Below are 19,175 nucleotides of genomic sequence, written 5' to 3' on the forward strand. Positions count from 1 at the left end.
AATCAACTATTGATTGATCAATCAAAATAAGGAAATTCATTCATGATTACAAAATCGATTACTTTGAATGAGGGATCATATAGTCGAGATAAATTATTTTTTGCAAAACCGAGTAAAATACGGAAATTCATTCACTGTTACAAAATCGACAACCAACCAAACTACCAATAAACCTTTAACCGAATAACCTTTGACGGGAATCAATTAGGTCGAATCCATTCTTTCAGTAGTCATTGTAAAAAAATGAATGCGTTTATTTTTCAATTTTGTAATTATTAAGAAAATGATTATGATTATAATTTATAGAATAATTATTATTATAATTTTTAAATTATACTTATGATTCATATTGTGATCGAATACCTTATACGAATTTGCAATTTGATGTGGTCATTTGAAATAATTTATATTTATTTAGCAAAACTATTGTAACAATATCGAATTGCATATGAATTGTGTCATTGAATTGAATATGGATTGGGTCCCAAAATTATAATTTCAATTTCCCCCCATAAGTAGCCACATGTCACCTTCATATCTATAAAAGGTACTTTATAACTCTAAAAGTTGCTCTTCCCCTTCATAAATTTTTTTACACATTCGAAAGCCACTCACTAAATATGCCTCCTATATTAAGCTTCACCCCTTTAGGTAGCCCTGTTATACTGTACTACACCGCCCCACAAGGTGGTTTGAATGCCGAGTTTTACATGAATGAGATGGTTTACTACACCTAAACCAACCTTAAAACTAGCCTAACTGAAATTAAGGACCTCTAGAAGGCAGTGATTGACCCCTCAATCCGTTTCGACAATGAACCTTCAAACTTGAAAATGGCTCCTAAAGCTAGTGGTCCACTACGACCAGCAAACCTCCTATTCATCAACGACTGGCTGGCAATAGACGAGAATTTTAAAATCTTGCTCGACTGGTACTTCATCTCAGCACTAGAGAAGGAGGATTCACAAACCCTATTGTCGTCGTTCTTGATGCATTTAATAGACCCTGAGCCTGTTATAAATTTTGCAGCCCCTCCATTTATTATGCAGGATGATGATTTGCGCCTCCGGATGGCTTCATTCTGTGATGCTTTCCAAGTAGTCTATCTCCCCTCTGCACCACGCTTTCTACATCTCTATGTCATTGAGTCTCTCCCTCTTGAAGTGCTAAGTTATACTTGTGCAGTCATTAAACCAATACGGTGCAATCGAAGAGATAAGCACATGCTTCCAATGCCTTCTGCAACTAAGCTTGTTTGCTAGAATGTGCGAGGGGTGGGTCGACCTTCCTTTGTTCGAAATTTCAACTTCATGTTACAAATGCATCATCTTGATGTTGTCATTCTATTAGAAATTAGAAACATCGTTGGTAATCTTGTTGAAACGATTGCAAGGCTTGGAGGTAATTTTAGCTACGCACACTCTGTTCTTAACTCTTTTGAAGGAGGGGCAGCGCTGCTATGGCGGTCTGAAGTCCTTCAGACTCAGACCCACTACCAGGGTCCGGGGTTGCTTTGCATTTTAGAAGCCTATGTCCAGGTGATGGGTTAACCTATGTGACTTAAATAATTTTTTTTTATTATTAATTTAGCTTAAATAAACTCTGTTTTTAACCCAAACATTAACCATTAAAAATATTTTTGAATAATTTTACCATCATGTTTTGTCACAGGGCTATCCCCCAGCAGCGAGGTGAATGAGCAAGAATGGTGTCCAATGGCGTCCTATGATCTAGAGTACTTTTGGTTGATGTTGTTGTTTTTGGTTGTATTTTGAGGAAGCCATTGGTGGTCGAATTAAGCTAAGCTCGGATCCATGTTATCATATTTAAGAACTTGTTTTAGTTGTTGTTTTAATTAATTAATTAGAAGTTGCTATGAAGAACTCCTTGTCCTATTTTGTAATTAAGAGGCGTATTTTGTTTTGCTATCATACTATTTTGCCCCTTTTATATAATTAACAATGCTTTTGTGCAATTTAATATGTTTGTGTAATATTGTATGTTTGACATTAATTATTAGTTAGTAATTAACTGTACTTGTGGTTAATTCAAATTAGAGTATGTAATTATTAATTATTATTCGTAAGGGAAGAAATTAGACATAGATAAATTAATAATTGTAGTAGTTAAGTGATATAAATAATTAGCTAATATAGTAGGTGATAAAATTAAATTGCTAAATTACAAGTTTAATTAAATATTTAGTTAGTTAAATTACAATTTGTATGATTTTAAAATTACAAGTTTAATTAAATATTTAGTTAGTTAAATTAGTAAGACTAAATCATCAAATATGTCCACTTTTTGTATAAAACAATTTTTACAAAATCAATAAACATGTAATTCAGATATAGTTACAATTGGCAAAAGGTTGAGCATTACACTTACATTGCAACTTAGTTTAGACTAGAAATGTTTTATTAGATTAGGTCCCTATTGGATGTTGTAGACACCTAAAAATGTCTCCCCAAAACCAGACCCGAGGGGTGTAACCTTTCACCGCCACTATTGGTCGGGTTTAGTATTTAATCCCGAGAGTGCTTAAAAAATCGTATTTGATTAAAATCGTATTTTGGAACAGTCCATGGATTAGTCTTGATGTTTGGTAAAAGCACAGTTTTAATTTCAGCCAAAATTTATTATTTAATTTCAGCCCAAACCTTTTTTATTTTATTGTTTTATTATTTAGTTTTAACCCAAAACTTTTATTTATTTTATTTAATTATTTTCTTTTTTTAGCCCAAATAATAATAAATCAGAAAAGGCCCGAAATTATCAATCGTCACTTAAAATGCTGAAAAAAATTAGGGTTAAAAATGTATTTAGACGAAAAAGCGGGCTGGGAATTCCCGCGTCACGGCAGGTACCCACCATGTCACGAGAATTATTCCTGTCTGACGGTGGGATTTCCCGTGATACGGGAAATCTGCCGTGACACGGGAATTTCCGTGTCTTTTCCGCGTAAACCCTTAACATGTTTTCTTCCCCGTTTACTAAAAATTTCCCGCGTCACACTAAAAATGCGTCGTGTCATGGGAATGTTTCCCGTCTGATGGTGGGACTTCCCGTGTCATGGTACAGTTTGCTGTGTCGCGGGATACTTTTTTAGGGTTTTTATCATTTTAGGGTTTCGTGTACTCCCTCAGCACATTTTCTCTATAAATACCCCCTCATTTCTGATGTACGGGGCATCAATTAATTCTCTATTTTTCTCTCTTGTATGATTTAGCATAAACACTATCCTACCCTTCTTATTTCCAAATTCCTTCTTCAAGTACTCCAAGGAGTCCATACTTTACTCGCGGTTCTGTCCTTAAGCCAAGGCGTGAAAGGTAGAACTGTTTGAGGGTTTGGCCCCAAATCAAATATACTTTATTTAATTTAATTTAATTGTTGTTTTATTATTATTTCCTTGAAGTTACTAACTCGTTTATTATTTTTTAGTTGCAAACAAACAGAATCAAAGTAAGAATTATGTTCCTTTTACTTCTATTATTTTTCTAACGATTTTATATTGTTGGGATTATTGCTAAATTGCTTCCAATATTAATTTTTATTCTATTATATTTTTTATGATCACCATATTGCATGTTAAAGGGAATATGTAATTGAAAGTCACGCCTAATAAGATGATTTGGACAACTGGTTTAGGTTCCTTTTTAATCTTGTTGTTTAATCAAGTGATCACGATATTATAGAATTATGTGTTGCATTAATATTCAACCAATTTAGCATAATAATAGTTTGGAGCGAATTGAATATTTTGTTTTTATGCCTTTGAGATCGCAGGAATCACTTTTCACTATAAGAATCGAGTAGAGGCCAATACGAGCGAATGTGACTCCATGACTTACTTCGTACCATCATCCACGATCCTCCTTTCGTGGTTCCGAACCATATGGAGTTAGTAATCTCATGGATTATGAATGGGGTGTAACCTTCACGGGTCAATCGTTGTTGCCTATCGTTATCCCTTTATCGTGGTTGTCTTTTATGATCCGTGAACGATTTACAAGTTCCTTAAAAACTTGTTGGCGGCTCCTTACTTTTCTTGTCCCTAATCGTATTATGTCAATTCCCACTTCCTAAGAGTCCCAAGCATATTCACAACTTTCTTTAACGTAGTCGCACTTCGAGCGACGCCTGCAGATGTGACTTGTCATTGATGGAAATAGTGCTTTTTTACCCAAAATTCAACACCACAATTGAGTGGTGCACAAGTACATTAAATCAAGTCTATTGGATTTCAATTTGGAAATGCTTAAGTATGGTATACATTATATTTTTTTGCAAATTTTTATTTTTGGAATAGTAGTTTTTGTCAACTAATTTAGTGCGGTTAAGTATGGTTAAAGTAAAAGATTATTAAATATAACAACGAAAATTCATTCATAGTGTTATACGACATTTTATAAAATAAGGTTTTATTGTACGCTCATTAACGTCTTAATGTAACTTAGTATAGTTAAAGCTACAAATTTCCACGTCATAATTTTAATTTCAAGCAACAAAACACAATAATTGTACGCAAGATTCTTTTATTGATGGGTCTCGTCGTTACTTAATTTTCTATCCTATAAAAGGAAGATGGACAAATCTCATAACTCAAGCACTACGGTATTAGCAACAAATTATCAAAGGCTTAAAATCTACAAAATTTTATAAGAGTGTTAGCAATAATTTTGATATGGTATTGTTTTGAATGCGTAATCTCGTGTGAACTTCGTCAGTATGATTTGTTAGGTTTTAAATCTTTAACATTAAAGTTTAAACGATTTATTCAAAAAATTTGTAGGCGACATGGAATCACCCAAATTTTGAAGTGGAGGTGAACGAAAGAAGGCTTGTTGGCGTGGTAAGTTTTTATAATATCTAGCATTCGTTATTTAAATTATGTTTTATTTTTTTTTTAAATCATGGGTTTTTGGAAACCGATTTTTAGCGTATTCCGGGCAATTTAATTGAAGAAGTGCAAGGTGTGAATGGAAATCTTGAAGTATTTAGGGGATATGGTAACGCATCTTGGAACGTACTCCTCCGGACCATGGATTTGGGATCCAAGTGGAAGTATTCTTTGGAAGACGGTTGGGAAAATTTTGTGACTGAAAATGACATAAGACTTGGTGATGTCTTAAAAATTTATTTATGTCACAACACATGTGTTCATGTTAGAGTGTTTAAAGCGAGTGTAGAGGTTGTGGATCCTATTGTCTTAGCCCCAAATGATATCCCAATCGTTGTAGAAGAAGAAAGATCGTGGTTTTTGTCAACTTTTACGAGGTCTTACATGCATCTAGGCGTAATGGTAAAAAACTAATTCAATTTTTTACTTTATTTATCTTAACCCGACTCATATTATTATAAATTTGTCAAAATTGTTTTTTATTTTTACATTATTGTGTAGAGTGTTCCAATTGAATTCGCTCGGGAGAACTTCATGAATTTTCCTGAGGACACCTCTGCTTTATTACGATTTGGAGATAATGAGGGATGCGAATTTGCAAATAGAACGTGATGGTTGGAATAAAATCATTACTTGTTTCATTAACAAGGGGATTACGGATCTGATTCAACAAAAAAATATCCGGGCTAAGCAAGAATTTGTTGTAGAATTTTACGACGACAACCCTCCCATTTTTCACATGTATTACCATTAGGATTATGTTACAAAACTGGTCTGATCCTTTTATTTTGTTTAAAATTGTAAAAGCCATGCTACTTCAATTCAATTATTTGTTGTTGAACATTGTTACAAGCCATTGTACCTGATCTTCTTAATGTTTTGTTATTAAATTAAATATTAATTAGGAAATTTTGTTAGATAACACCTTTTATAACCCTTTTGTTGTGAAAAAACACCTTATAAATTTTTTTTTTGTTAAAACACACCTAAAACAAGAATTTTTTTTGCGAGGACACACCTTAGGGCGGTTTTAGGGGGATTGACTCGATTTTCCGACGTTGACCATCACGTGAAGGTCATGTGCCGACAACCTACCCTTCTTTTTCCCCCTTTTTTCTTCAATTACTTATTCTCTCCTCAAAACCACCAAATCACAACCTAGCCGCCGCCAACACCACCACCTCCTAGCCAACCCTACCGCCAACACCACCACCTACCAAGCTAGCCGCCAACACCTGATCACCAGCCACTTGAGAAAACCCCTGGCCTTCCTCTCTTTTTTTCCCCTTTCCCCTCTAATTAGACTACTTTCTCTCTCCTCTTTTCTTCCTAGCAACAAACCTTTAAATTCTATCAATTGAATGGGTAAACTCCATTTTTTGCTCAAATTGCTGCAAAGAACCTTAATTAACCTAATTGTGAGGCAGGTAAGTTGTTAAATTTAATGAAATTAATTGTTAATTTTGTCTTTTTTTATTTACCTTAGTTTAGGGTTATCAATTGGAGGTATGAAAGGGGGAAAAACCACTATCAACCCTTTTCTCTCTCTATTATTTTGTTTTAGGGTGTTAAGGGTTTTTGTCAAGATGTTTGAGGTTGTTTATGAGGTGGTTAAGGGTGTTTATGGAGATGCTTAGGGTTTTGTTTGGGTAGTTTTCATGGTGGATCTCGTGGTTTTGGTGGGTGTTGTATGGTATACGTGGTGGGTTTAGAATGATTTGGGTGGCTGGTGATGGCGGCTAGGTTGGTGGGTGGTGGTGTTAGCGGTCGGGTTGGCTATGCGGTGGTGTCGGTGTTGGCGGTTGGGTTGGCTAGGTTGTGGTTGGTGGTCTTGAGGAGAGAGAAAATAATTGGAGAAAAAAGGGGGAAAAGAAAGGAAGGTTGTCGGCACGTAACCTTCACGTGATGGTCAACGCCGGACAACCAAGTCAATCCCCCTAAAACCGCCCTAAGGTGTGTTCTCGCAAAAAAATTCTGGTATTAGGTGTGTTTTAACAAGAAAAAATTTATAAGGTGTTTTTTCACAACAATTTGGTTTTAAAAGGTGTTATATGACAAAATTTCCTATTAATTATTGTCACATATTGCTCTTTATGCATTGTCCAATCAATGTAAGAGTTCTGAGTTGTCCAAGCACACATTCACACCTTGTAAGAGTGTGAGTTGTCCTATCAATACTATCCTTAATTTACAACCCTTGCCAATTTTAGTCTACACCTTGGTCATGTAGTCTAAAACAAGTTATAAAACAAGTACAAGTTCAGACCAATTAACTCCTAACACCAATTAACTTTATCCATCTAAAAATAATTAAAAAAAAACCTATACTTCGTATTATTTATTAGTTTAATTCTGATGTTAAGAGTAAAATGTGACAATATATCACAACTAATTTTACTTTTTTTAGGAAATATTTCCCTTTTTTAAAAAGACGATGCCAAAATTTTCTAAAATATGTTATAAAAATAATTTCTGAATACATTGGAATAAGCAACAAAATTGAACAATTTTTTTTTTTAAAAAAAGGAAATATTGGGGGGGTGTAGCAGGATTCGAACCATGTGTCAAGGAGGAGATTATGCAGTACCATGTGCAATTGTGACAGTATTTGACCGTGTTGATTTTAGCACAAAAAAATGTTTTATACAATACCAAGCCAGTGTGAACGACTGCCTAAATGTGTCATTTTTTTTCCTTTTTCATATAGTTTGTTACATGAAATTAGGACTTTAATTTAATTTTCCTACAATGTTTTTTGTTTTTATAAAAATTTTGTTATTTTCAAAAGTTTTGACAAATAGATGATGTGTGTGATGAAGTAATATATGTGCCAATTGGGTCTCTTGATTACGATTTGTAGTTGATGTAATTTTTGTACTTTATTTTTATTAAAAAAAAAAAACAAAAGCATTATTGTCTGCCAAACACTTGAGTAGTGTATCAGCTGAGTTGGTTTTCACAAAAGTTGGCATTGTGTTGTCAAATCGATAAATCTAGTCTAAAGCTTGTCCTTGTAGTCTAATAGATTTTCAATCCTAGTCTACTTTAAGTTATTCATTTTATATTAGTCCATTTAAAGTATAACCAACACTTATGTTGGTTATACTTTAAGTATGAAGTAAATAATGTGTGTAAGTCTTACATATAGTCAATATACGAATATGGTTAAATTCACTTGACTATTTAAATATAATACAGAGTATAAAAACCTTTTCATTTTAATAGATAAGCTTATATGTTACTTGTATTTTTACTCATTTGGTAAGCTTATATGTTACTTGTTAATTATATTCCCTCCATCTCTAAGTATGAAAATTTTGACCAAGAATTTTAACTAATACGAATTATATAAGACCATATTAATCAAAAGTAAGTGAAGTGTTGGAAGAGATTTGTTTCAATGCTTACTAGTTAAGGTTCATATTTTGTCTAAAAGAATGCAATAAAGCAAATGAATATTAATTAGGAATTTTATTTTTTATAATACTTTAATTTAAAAAAAAAACTTAATTTTATACATTAAAAAATTAAAAAAAAAAACTATTATATTATATCAATTTTTTAAGCATTGGTATTATAGTCTACATCACAACTTTTAATAGGAAAAATTGGTGAAAATAATCCCAACTTTGAGGCATTTACTTTTAATAATCCCAACTTTGTATTATTATTGAATAATCCCAACTTTATGGGGTATTCGCTTTTATTGGTCCCAAGTGACCGGTAACCTGTCAAGCAGGTAATATATATATTTATTTGTTTTAAAAAAATATGGCACCACTTGATTGGCTGAAAAAAGGCTAAAAAGAAAAGAAAAGAAAAAGAAATTTTTTTTTGAAAAAGAAAAACCATCACGCCACCCCTCCCCAACCCCGCTCCGGCAGCCCCCTCCCCAACCCCCACACTCTAGCAACCTCTCTCCCTACACCCAACCTGCCAAAGAAAACCCCTCCCAACCACCGAAACAGCCCCCCTTCCCCTAAATTGATCCGATTCCCACAACACACCCACGAAAACTATCCCAAAAAACCACCTATCCCCTTCCCTTCACCCGAAAACCACCTTTCTCCCTTCCCTAGCCCCGAACAACGTTTATTAGCGTTGGGGAAAGGGTAATGGGTGGTTTTTGGGGTGGGGGGAAGGGGAGGGGATGGTTTATTGGGAGGGTTTTTGGGGGTGGGGGTGGGAATCAAGGGCGGTTCAAGGGAAGAGGGGTTGTTTCGGTGGTTGGAAGGGGTTGGGAGAGGGGTTTCCGACGGGTGGGGCGAGGGGAAAGCGGCTGTCGGATTGTGGGCGGTGGGGAGGGGGCTGCCGGAGTGTAGGCGGTTGGAAGGGGGCAGTCGAATTGTGGGCGGTGGGGGTTGTTTGGTTTTTAATTTTTAATTTTTAATTTTTAATATTTATTATATATTTTTTTTACCAATTATGTTGCGACACGTGTCCCATAACCTGTTATAACAGGTTGGTTTACCGGTTGGGACCAATAAAAGCGAATACCCCCTAAAGTTGGGATTATTCAATAATAATCCACAGTTGGGATTATTAAAAGTAAATGCCTCAAAGTTGGGATTATTTTCACCAATTTTTGATAAGTACATTTTAAAGTTTGAACACCTTTTTAAGTTTTAGAAATATGTAATAAAGACTGTTGTTGTTACAGTCATAGACTCATAATAATGTCATAGACTCATAGTCTCCTAGTTGAGTAGTTTTGATTTTAATTTTTTTTTTTTTTTAAATTGAAGCCTCTAGTATACTACTTTTATTGGGTGAGAAGTGTACTACTTTTAAATGTACTACTTTTAAGTATGATAGTTTTTAAACAAAAAAAATAAGACTACAAAAGTTGATTGGAAAGGTTGAAAGTCAAGGGCATTGTGTTGTCAAATCATAAAATATTTTAATAGCATTACATTTTTTTATGAAGTGCAATATATGGTCTAAAGTCCTTTTATGAAGTCTAATTAATAATACTTATATGTATGAAATATTGTTTGTTATTTTTTGTATATCAATTATTAAAAATTGACTGTTAACAACTAGATATCTGAAATACATTTGAGGTAATGTATATTAACAAAGCTAAGTGTATATATATGCATCAAATTATAAAGATAATAATGTTAATCATGAACAAAATTATTTATGTGTGCAAATGTAAGAATATGAACGATTGTAAGAATATGCTCTCGTATGTTTGTAAAATTAAATAAAGAATTGAGCCAATTTGATTGCAAAATTAAACATACAAACTCCAAGAATGAACTAAATCCAATGTTTTTAAAATGCGCATAAATGAAAAGTTAAATATTTACATACAGACTAATTTAAGGAGTGTAATAGGTTCTCTAAAACAAATCAATAACTTAATTAACAAGGTGTATGTTTTTAATTTTGATTTATTAGTTTTAAAAATTAATCAAATAATTAAGACAATTAGTCTTGAATAATGAAGACATCTTTGTTTATTGAATTGGTTGAAACTGGCATTGAGGTTCAAATATCTTACAAAGACATATGCATTGAAAAATTTGATTGAAAAATTGTATTGAGCTTCAAAAATTTGGTTGAAAAGGTACAAACACATATGCATTGTGTTGTCAAATCAACATATTTTTTTAATACTTAGTACATAATAAGTTTGCATTGTGTTGTCAAATCAACACAATAAGATATTGAAAATTGTAATTCTAGTCTAAATCACAACTTTAATTTTATTGAGAAGTGCAATATCAAGTCTAAAGTCCTTTCATGTAGTCTAATTGATAGGCTAGTACTTATAAGTATGAAATATGTTGTAAAAAAATAACCTAATATAATTGACTTCTAATTATCTAATAAAAGAAATGAAACATTTAACAAAAGATTTAGCCCATTCACATTTAATATGTACTCGTAATATAAAACCTGGGTTAAATATTATAAATAATAACAAATTATGCAGGAAGTAATTTTTGAAACTCTTTTAATGAATGATTAAATGTTAAAGCTAAGCTAGTTAAAGGTTGGTTAAAGGTGGAGTTATTGTCTAAATTCATGTCTTGTAGTCTAATAGAGAGTCAGTCCTAATGTACTTCTTTTCAGTTTTCACATCCAAAACTTAAAGTATGACATTTCCCTTCTAAAAAAAATATTGTCTTTACAAGTGTCAACAATCTAGTAGAGTACCTTTACAAGTGTCCCAATATTATCAACCAAAATCTTTATATAAACGGATTTTTCACCACATACCCTTGAGTTTTTTCTTTATTCACCATATACCCATGAAAATTTTTAAATTCACTATATACCCCTAAGTTGTTACAAAAATTCACCATATATCCCTAATGAAAATAAGATGAGTAGAATTTGGTTAATTATACATTGAAAACACCTTAGATCTCTCCATTCATCTCCAAAACCACTCTTCTCCTTTCTCTAGTCCTTGAAACCACTCCAAATCTCCATAAACATAACCGTATAATTGATTTTGAGGATGAGAAAATGACATTTAGGGTAGTTTAAGGATGGAAAAAAGGAATGTAGGTGGTTTCGGGGGTAGAAGAATGTATTTAGGATGGTTTCGGTTCATAATTAACCCAAATGATTGACGAAATGAACAATAAAAACTCATCAAGGGTATATGGTGTATTTTTGTGAAAACTCATGTGTATATGATGTAATTAAAAATGTTCATGGGTATATGATGAATAAACAAAAAACTCAGGGGCATATAGTGAATTTTTTACCAACATACTCCGCTCCCTACCAAACCTACTCCCAGTACCTCTCCTATTTTTTTTTCCAAATCAATGATGAGACCTGGATGGCGCACTCAAGTAATTAATGACCTTGCTTTCGCAGTGGTGTTGAACACACCTTTGTGTGGTTGTCACCCACCCAGATTCACTGATGTCCGAGTTTCAACAACTATTACAAATCCGAGAAGGGCAGCATATTTTTGATGTTCTACTTGTGGGTATTACAAACTTTTTGAGATAATGTTATATTAGTCATTTTACGACATTTTGGGTTTTAAACTTGTTAAGATAATGTTATTTTAGTAATTTTACGACATTTTTGGGTTTTTGAGATAACTGATTATTATATTTATAGGTAATGGCATGGTATAAAATCTCGGCAGAGTTGATGCGTCGCGGCCGTGTTGTAACGGAATTCAAAACTGCTGTGACGATATTTAGCGTTTCATCACGAAGTACTAAAAAACAGCGCGACATATACCGCGACAAACGAATTTTAACCGCGACAAGCGTTTTTTAACCGCAACATCCGTATCTTGAACGAATCGTCCGCATTCGCAATTTCAAAAAGTTCAATGAGTATTTATGGATTTTTCTTAAAACTTTTTCAGAGCTAATATTCCCTGTGTTTCCCGCAAAGAGTCTAATTTTGGTTTTTGTTGTAAATTTTCACAGATAAAAGAAGAGGAGGAAAGCAATCAATTCTGCAACAACCTATCATTTCCACACTTAAGTGGAGGAAAACAAACAAGAAAAGCAAGAAAAACTTACCGTTTTCAGATCTAAGAAAACTAGAGTCAGGGATAGAACATTGCTGCCGACCGACGAACATACCATCATCGATTACTTATCTTTGACACTTGAGGTTGAAGATGAGCTTTAAGTAATTTTTAAGAGAGAGAAAAATGGGTTTTAATTGAGTACTTGAGTGGGAATTTAGGAATTTGAAGAAAAATAGAGCACTACTTGGGAGTTGGGAGTAGTCTAGGTCTCTGGGACTCTTGGGAGTTGGGAGTGAGCTGTAAAGAACTACTCAAAGTCTTAAACTCTTAAAGTCTCAAGCAGTCAACCGTACTGTAAGTTGTAGCTTGTAGATGTTTAATTTTTTTTTTCTATTTGTAATTAAATTGTTAGATAAGGATTAAGATTGTTGTATTATATAATTATTATATGTAGTATTAGTGTATTACTTTAAGAAAGGTGTTTGACAATTATATGTAGAATTGTGGACTTGTATAGTTGTATCTTTTAAGAAATTGTTTAGGAAATTTTGTTACGTTAATGTAGACACCCATTTGTGTCTCCCCAAAACCAAACCCAGTGATGAGTACCTTTCACGTCGAATCATAATCGAATGAAACGAAAGTGTGGAAAGGTCTAGTGTTGCGGAAAGTTTTATTTTTTTTCTTTTCTCTCTGATTTTGAAAACTTTATTTTAAGAAAACAGCCAATACAGTTTGGTTGGTCCATGATATGGGTCCAATAATGGTATAGTTGGATGGGGTTTGCAAAGACCTTTCCAACGATATATTATAAGCCCAATTCCGATGAATATTGAGGAATTTATGGCCAATTTACTAAACTGGGTCTGGTTTGAGCTTTATGTACGGCCCAATGATCTAGGGGAGGGCCTAATATGATTTATCATTCCTAATGCAATTAGGAATGGTTTTAGTTTTCTAGAATATTCTAGAAGGTTCTTTTCATTCCTAATTTAATTAGGACTCTTCAGAGTTTTAATTAGATCAAATAGCATTTTCGACTGAAATTATATTATTTTATCTTCCAGTGCGGTAAAATTATCAGATTTTCGAAAACGCGTTGAAATCCAATTTGGCGTCCAACCCCAGGCCTTGGCGCCTGGAATCAGGATTGGCGCCAGACGCCAACCATTGGCGCCTGGCGCTAGCCACTGGTCTTGGCGCCAATGAGCCAAGGCTGGCGCCAAGGTTGGTTTTCGATCTTCAGACTCTGTTTTGATAAATTATCTTTTTTGGATGATTTTCTCTATAAATATCTTATCTAAAACTCCGGTTTGATTCACCAATTCTCCTTATTCTTAAGTCTTCATCAACAATCACCTTACCAAGATTCATCAATTACCAATTATCAATATTCATTCATCTACTCTCCCAATCATTCATCAAGGAATCATCAATTGCCATTCATTAATTCTCTTCATCTACATCTTTCTTTCCAATTTTCATTAACATTAATTCTTTAGTATTCTTTTCTAAACTTTACTTTTTTCATACAAAATTCCGCATTCGCAAGATCTTGATACACCTAGCCATATTCGAAGTTGCCTTCGCCCTAGACGTGAAAGGTTTAATTTCTGAGGGTTTGATCCCAAATCTCTTTCAATTATTTAATTTAATTGTTTGATTATTATTTTCCTTGAAGTTACTAACGCGTGTATTTTGTTATTAGAAAGAGGTACGAGTCATCCAAGTAAGTACTTTAATGGTTTAATTGATATTATGATGTAGATATCATGCTTAGATTGTTATTTAAATTCCTAGTATCATGTCTAGTGTAAATTTAATATTAAGTATGATTAAAAGTACGATGCTTCCTATATTCTTCCTAATATTTATGATTGTTAGTATCATGTTAGGGTTAAAGATATGATTTTTATTGCTTAGTGACATGCTAGGGTTTGTTATTAATCTTGTTAGTATCATGCCTAGGATCTTGCTATGCTTTGACATGATCATGATTATTATTAATTATGATTGATATTATTATTATTAATGATGTTGATTATTTATTATTTATTGCTTGATTATTTTATTTTTATTGCTTGATCACCTTTATTACATGTTTAAAGGGAATTTGTACTTGCAACCACGCTTAATAAGATAATTAATAATCTTGTTAGGTTAACTTTGATTATAATTCTAGTGATCGCCAATAATAGTTTATTTGTGAATTAAATTCAACCAACATAGATTAAACAGGTTTAGGGTTAATCCTATTGATTGTATGTTAATCAGAAAGCGCACATGAATACGAGCAGAATAAAGTAGAGGCCTATTATTAGGGCAGGTTCAATCTCTTTTAGGTTGGATTTGTACCTTCATCCCGGACCCTTATTTGGTTCATGACCTTATGGAGTTGACGATCTCTTGGATCGTTAAGGGGTGTAACCTTCACCTCGTGATGGTTTACAAGTTCCTTAAAAACTTGTTGGCGACTCTTTTGCTCTATCTTCTTCCCTTTTGGACGCCACCGTACTTTAGTGTATGATCACAGTGGGGTTCAAGCTAGTGGGATTTTAAAGGCTTGAAATTATTCCCTACAGTTAATATTTTTTTAATTATAGCATTAGATTAGTAGTATAAAGTATAAACTATAAAGTACTAAACAATTATACATGCTTGAACATTGGTAATTCATTTACTTGTGCATAATATTTTTTTAATTATTGTATTAGACTAGTAATATAAACTTATAAAGTGCTAAACAATTATACATGCGTGAACATTGGTAATTCATTTACTTGTGCATAATTTTTTTTTTAATTATTGCATTAGAGTAACAAAGTATCACGTAAATGAGTAAATTAAAGTTAAAATAATTTGTCACTAATTTTGTATAAAACAAAAGATTTGATTGTAGTTTGGTGTTTTACTTATTTGCAAAAGGTTGATTTTATCTATTGACTCCAAGAGACGAAGATATTGGTTGGAGTTTTGGTGAACCCGCTGATGGAAGTAAGCATAAAATAAGATGCAAATTTTGTCACAAAATAATTAATGGGGGTATAACAAGATTAAAGCAACATTTAGCTCATAAAACTGGTGATGTAGCGGCATGTGAGAAAGTGTCCATGGAAGTTAAAAGAGACATGATGGGGCTTCTAATGGAGTTTAAAGATAAAAAAAAGGAAAAAAAGCGAATGGATAGAGAATTTGAAGAAAATTTAATCAAATCAATGAATCGTCCAATCGATGATGATGAGGAGGAAGATCTTGAATTGGCATATGAGATGCGACAAAGTAGAGAACAACACGAGTTTGAATATTATCATCCAAGAAATAACTACTATCATGAAGGAGGTAGTAGTGGTATTCCCTCACGATTGAACCGATCATCATCTGTTCACGAAGTTGGAGTTGGGAGAGGAAGAGGGAGAAACATACCAATTGAAGTACCATCAAATGCAGCTGCAAGATTAAGGGCACGTGATATTGAATTGGAAAAGGATTGTCAAAATAAAAAACAAACAAAAATTAACACTTCATTTATGAAGAAGGCAAAAAAGTCAATCATTAAAGCATATGGTAATTTTATGATTGATACTAATTTACCATTTAAGGCAATCGAGTCCCCTTACACTAATCCACTGATGAATACTATACGAGAGTGTCCAGATGTTCGAGCTCTTTCGGCTTATGAATTAGCTCAGGTACAATTAATTTATTATGTGAATTAACACATTTTATTATTTTCTATTAAAATTATTTCTTTAGCGTAACTCTTAACATTGAAATTATTTATTGTTATGTTATTAGGTATAATGTAAAGAGATGAAGAATTACATCAACTCCTTTGAACCGGCGTGGAATGAAAGAGGTGTAACAATAATGTGTGATGGTTGGTCAGGGCCAACAAACATGCACATTATAAACTTTCTTGTGTACTCGATTCGTGGCACTGTTTTTCACAAATCAATTGATGCCACAGATGTGTATTGTAGAGACACAAACTACTACTATAGTTTGATGGAGAAGGTAGTACAAGAGATAGGGGAAGAGAAAGTTGTTCAAATAGTGACAGATAATGAAGCTTCAGTCAAAGCTGCAGGAAAGAAACTAATGGACAGATTCCCACATTTGAACTGGACAGCTTGTGCAGCTCATTGTTTGGATCTTCTTTTGGAAGATATTGGGAAGAAAAGTTCAATAAAATCTGTTATAGAAAGAGCAAGAAAAGTCTCCCAATTCATCTACAAGTATAAATGGGCAGTTGATTATATGAAGAAGTTTACTGGGGGTAGAGATCTGACACGACCAGGAATCACACGATTTGCAACGCAATTCATAATGTTGGAAAGTGTTGTGAGACATAAGACTGCCTTGCAAGAAATGTTTGATTCTAGTACTTGGGTGACTTCAAGATTCGGTCAAATGAATGACGCATTAGCTGTGGAAGTTCGTGAAACGTTGTCTAAACATCCTTCCACTGAAGTTGCCAAATTTTGGGAAAAGGCTAATGAAATAATAAAAATACAAGACCCCATCATAAAAGTATTGAAGCTTGTTGATGGAGATCTAAAACCAACAATGGGTTTTATATATGAGGCAATGGGGCGTTGTAAGCTGGCAATTCAAAATAATCCTACATATTACAAGAATTATTGGAAGATGATAGACAAAAGATGGAATTGCCAATTACATACGGATTTACATGGAGCAGGTAATATTTATAATATTCATGATTCTTTCAATGTACTTATATTTATGTTAAAAATAAATACTTATAATTATTGTATACGTGTGTCATGTTCAAGGATGTTTCTTAAAACCTCAATACATGTACAGAGAAAATGACATTGGAAATGACCATGAGTTGTTAGTAGGGGTGAGAAAAGTAATCACCAGACTTGAAAGAGATCCAGATAATGAAATCAGAGCAACCCAACAAGTAAGTTATTATTTATTAAGTTTTTAAAAAAAAACATTTGTAAGATTACTTTTAAACATTTACATATATTAAAATATGTGGAAAATCACAGATTTACATGTATCGGGATAAGGCTGAAAGTTTTGGCAATAGCTCGGCACAAAGGGCAATACATCAAATGGACCCAGGTATATATTTAAACATCAAATTTAATTACAATACATGATTTATTAAAATAATTTTAATAAAATAACATTACATAATACATACAAATAATGTTTGCAGCTATGTGGTGGATGACGTATGGAGAGAGCGCACCCGAATTAAGGAAAATTGTTGTAAGAGTATTAAGTCAAACCACATCATCATCAAACTGCGAGAGAAACTGGAGCATGTGGAGTTTGGTTCATACTAAAACGAGAAATCGATTGAAGTATGGTAGGCTCCATCAAATCGTCTACCTTCGATACAACATGAAGTTAAAATTGAGACATATGAGGAGGCATGGTGCCGATGAGCTGAAAACCACTTATGATCCAATTAATTTAGATTACATATTTGATGTTGACGATCCTTTAAACGAATGGTTGGAGGAATCAGAAGCTCCACTTTTCGAAAGGAGATGATCTCAGTTGGTTAGATGATGATGATAGTGGAGAAGGTGGCGACGGAGGTGGTGGAAGTCAAACTGGCAACACTGTTCGAGGTTCCTCTAGTCATCAAACTTTTAAGCAAAGTCGGCAAAGTGCTGGTAACAAACAATCTGCTTTGACACCACCAAGTAGCGACGATGGAGATGATGGAAATGATGGAAATGAATTTATCTCTTCTCACTCAACGAGGCAATCAAGTGGGCGCTATCAACTTCCACAATCAATGGTTAATCCTCTAAACTCTGAATTTGAAAATAATTACTCACAAAGATTTCAAAGGCGTACAAAAGGTGGTGTTATTGTGGAATAATCAAAAGGTGGTGTTATTTAGGGAAGACCGCTTAAAGGTGGTGTTATTTTTGACAAATTTTCCTTTAAAAAATGGCTTTAAATATATGAATTACTTTTATAATCACAATTATAAATGATATTTATTACTAATATACATATTTCGAGCTTCAAATTGGTAAAAAAACACCCTTAAAATGCTCTAAAATTAAAATTCTGCCGCGACGATCGATACCTAGTCCGTTACGGGCGTAACAATACCGATACTGCGTTACCGCGACCGTTCCCGCGATCGCGACTGCGACCGCATTTTTATTCTATGCGTAATGGTATAAACATAAAGTATGTAATTTTCATGCAAATTTTATACGTAGTAAATAAAAATTCTATGTAAAGACTCCTTATGACTCGATAAAGTGTATCGCAACTTAGTATAAAAGAAATTATTATATTTTTTAAAACATTTTAAAAACCTATAAATTCAGTGTTGAATTCGGTGTGAAGTTGATATGATGATGTAAATCGCACATTTAATAAGTTCAGTAATCTTAAGACCTAAGGTAGGTCATCGATTGCAATGAGAGCTCGTCGATAAGTCATACAAAGATAAAACAATTATCGTCCCGTTACAATTTATGGACCGTATCATCGATAAATCATTCACATGATTGTAAATATTCAAAATACAAATAGTTATCATAGATAGATCATTTATGAAAGTTATTAAAGTTATCTAGAATTAAATTAATTTAGAGTATATGATTAATACTTTTTTTTAATCCAATTATGATTAATCCTTTGTATTCTACATTTTATGGTTGATAAATGAGAAATTGCTACATATGCCCAAAATATGACAAGTGTCAAGTGGTAATTTGGTAAGAAGCCAAGGTAAGTTGATCATTTGTTTTGCTATATATAAACACCTTTCTTCTTTTTCTTTGTCTAGACCTTTCACTAAAA

At 33.2% G+C, this 19,175-nt stretch overlaps 1 protein-coding gene across 1 annotated transcript; it reads left to right on the forward strand.

The window, feature by feature from the left end:
- Window positions 1-16,175: 16,175 nt before the first annotated feature.
- On the forward strand, window positions 16,176-18,234 carry LOC110720229. The gene is made up of 5 exons (XM_021899234.1): window positions 16,176-17,064; window positions 17,159-17,292; window positions 17,384-17,459; window positions 17,557-17,609; window positions 17,872-18,234. The coding sequence occupies exons 1-5, from the start codon at window positions 16,176-16,178 to the stop codon at window positions 18,232-18,234; spliced, it is 1,515 nt and encodes a 504-aa protein (XP_021754926.1).
- Window positions 18,235-19,175: the final 941 nt, after the last annotated feature.

Source organism: Chenopodium quinoa, unplaced genomic scaffold, assembly GCF_001683475.1.
Source record: "Chenopodium quinoa cultivar QQ74 unplaced genomic scaffold, ASM168347v1, whole genome shotgun sequence".
Taxonomy (NCBI): Eukaryota; Viridiplantae; Streptophyta; class Magnoliopsida; order Caryophyllales; family Amaranthaceae; genus Chenopodium; species Chenopodium quinoa.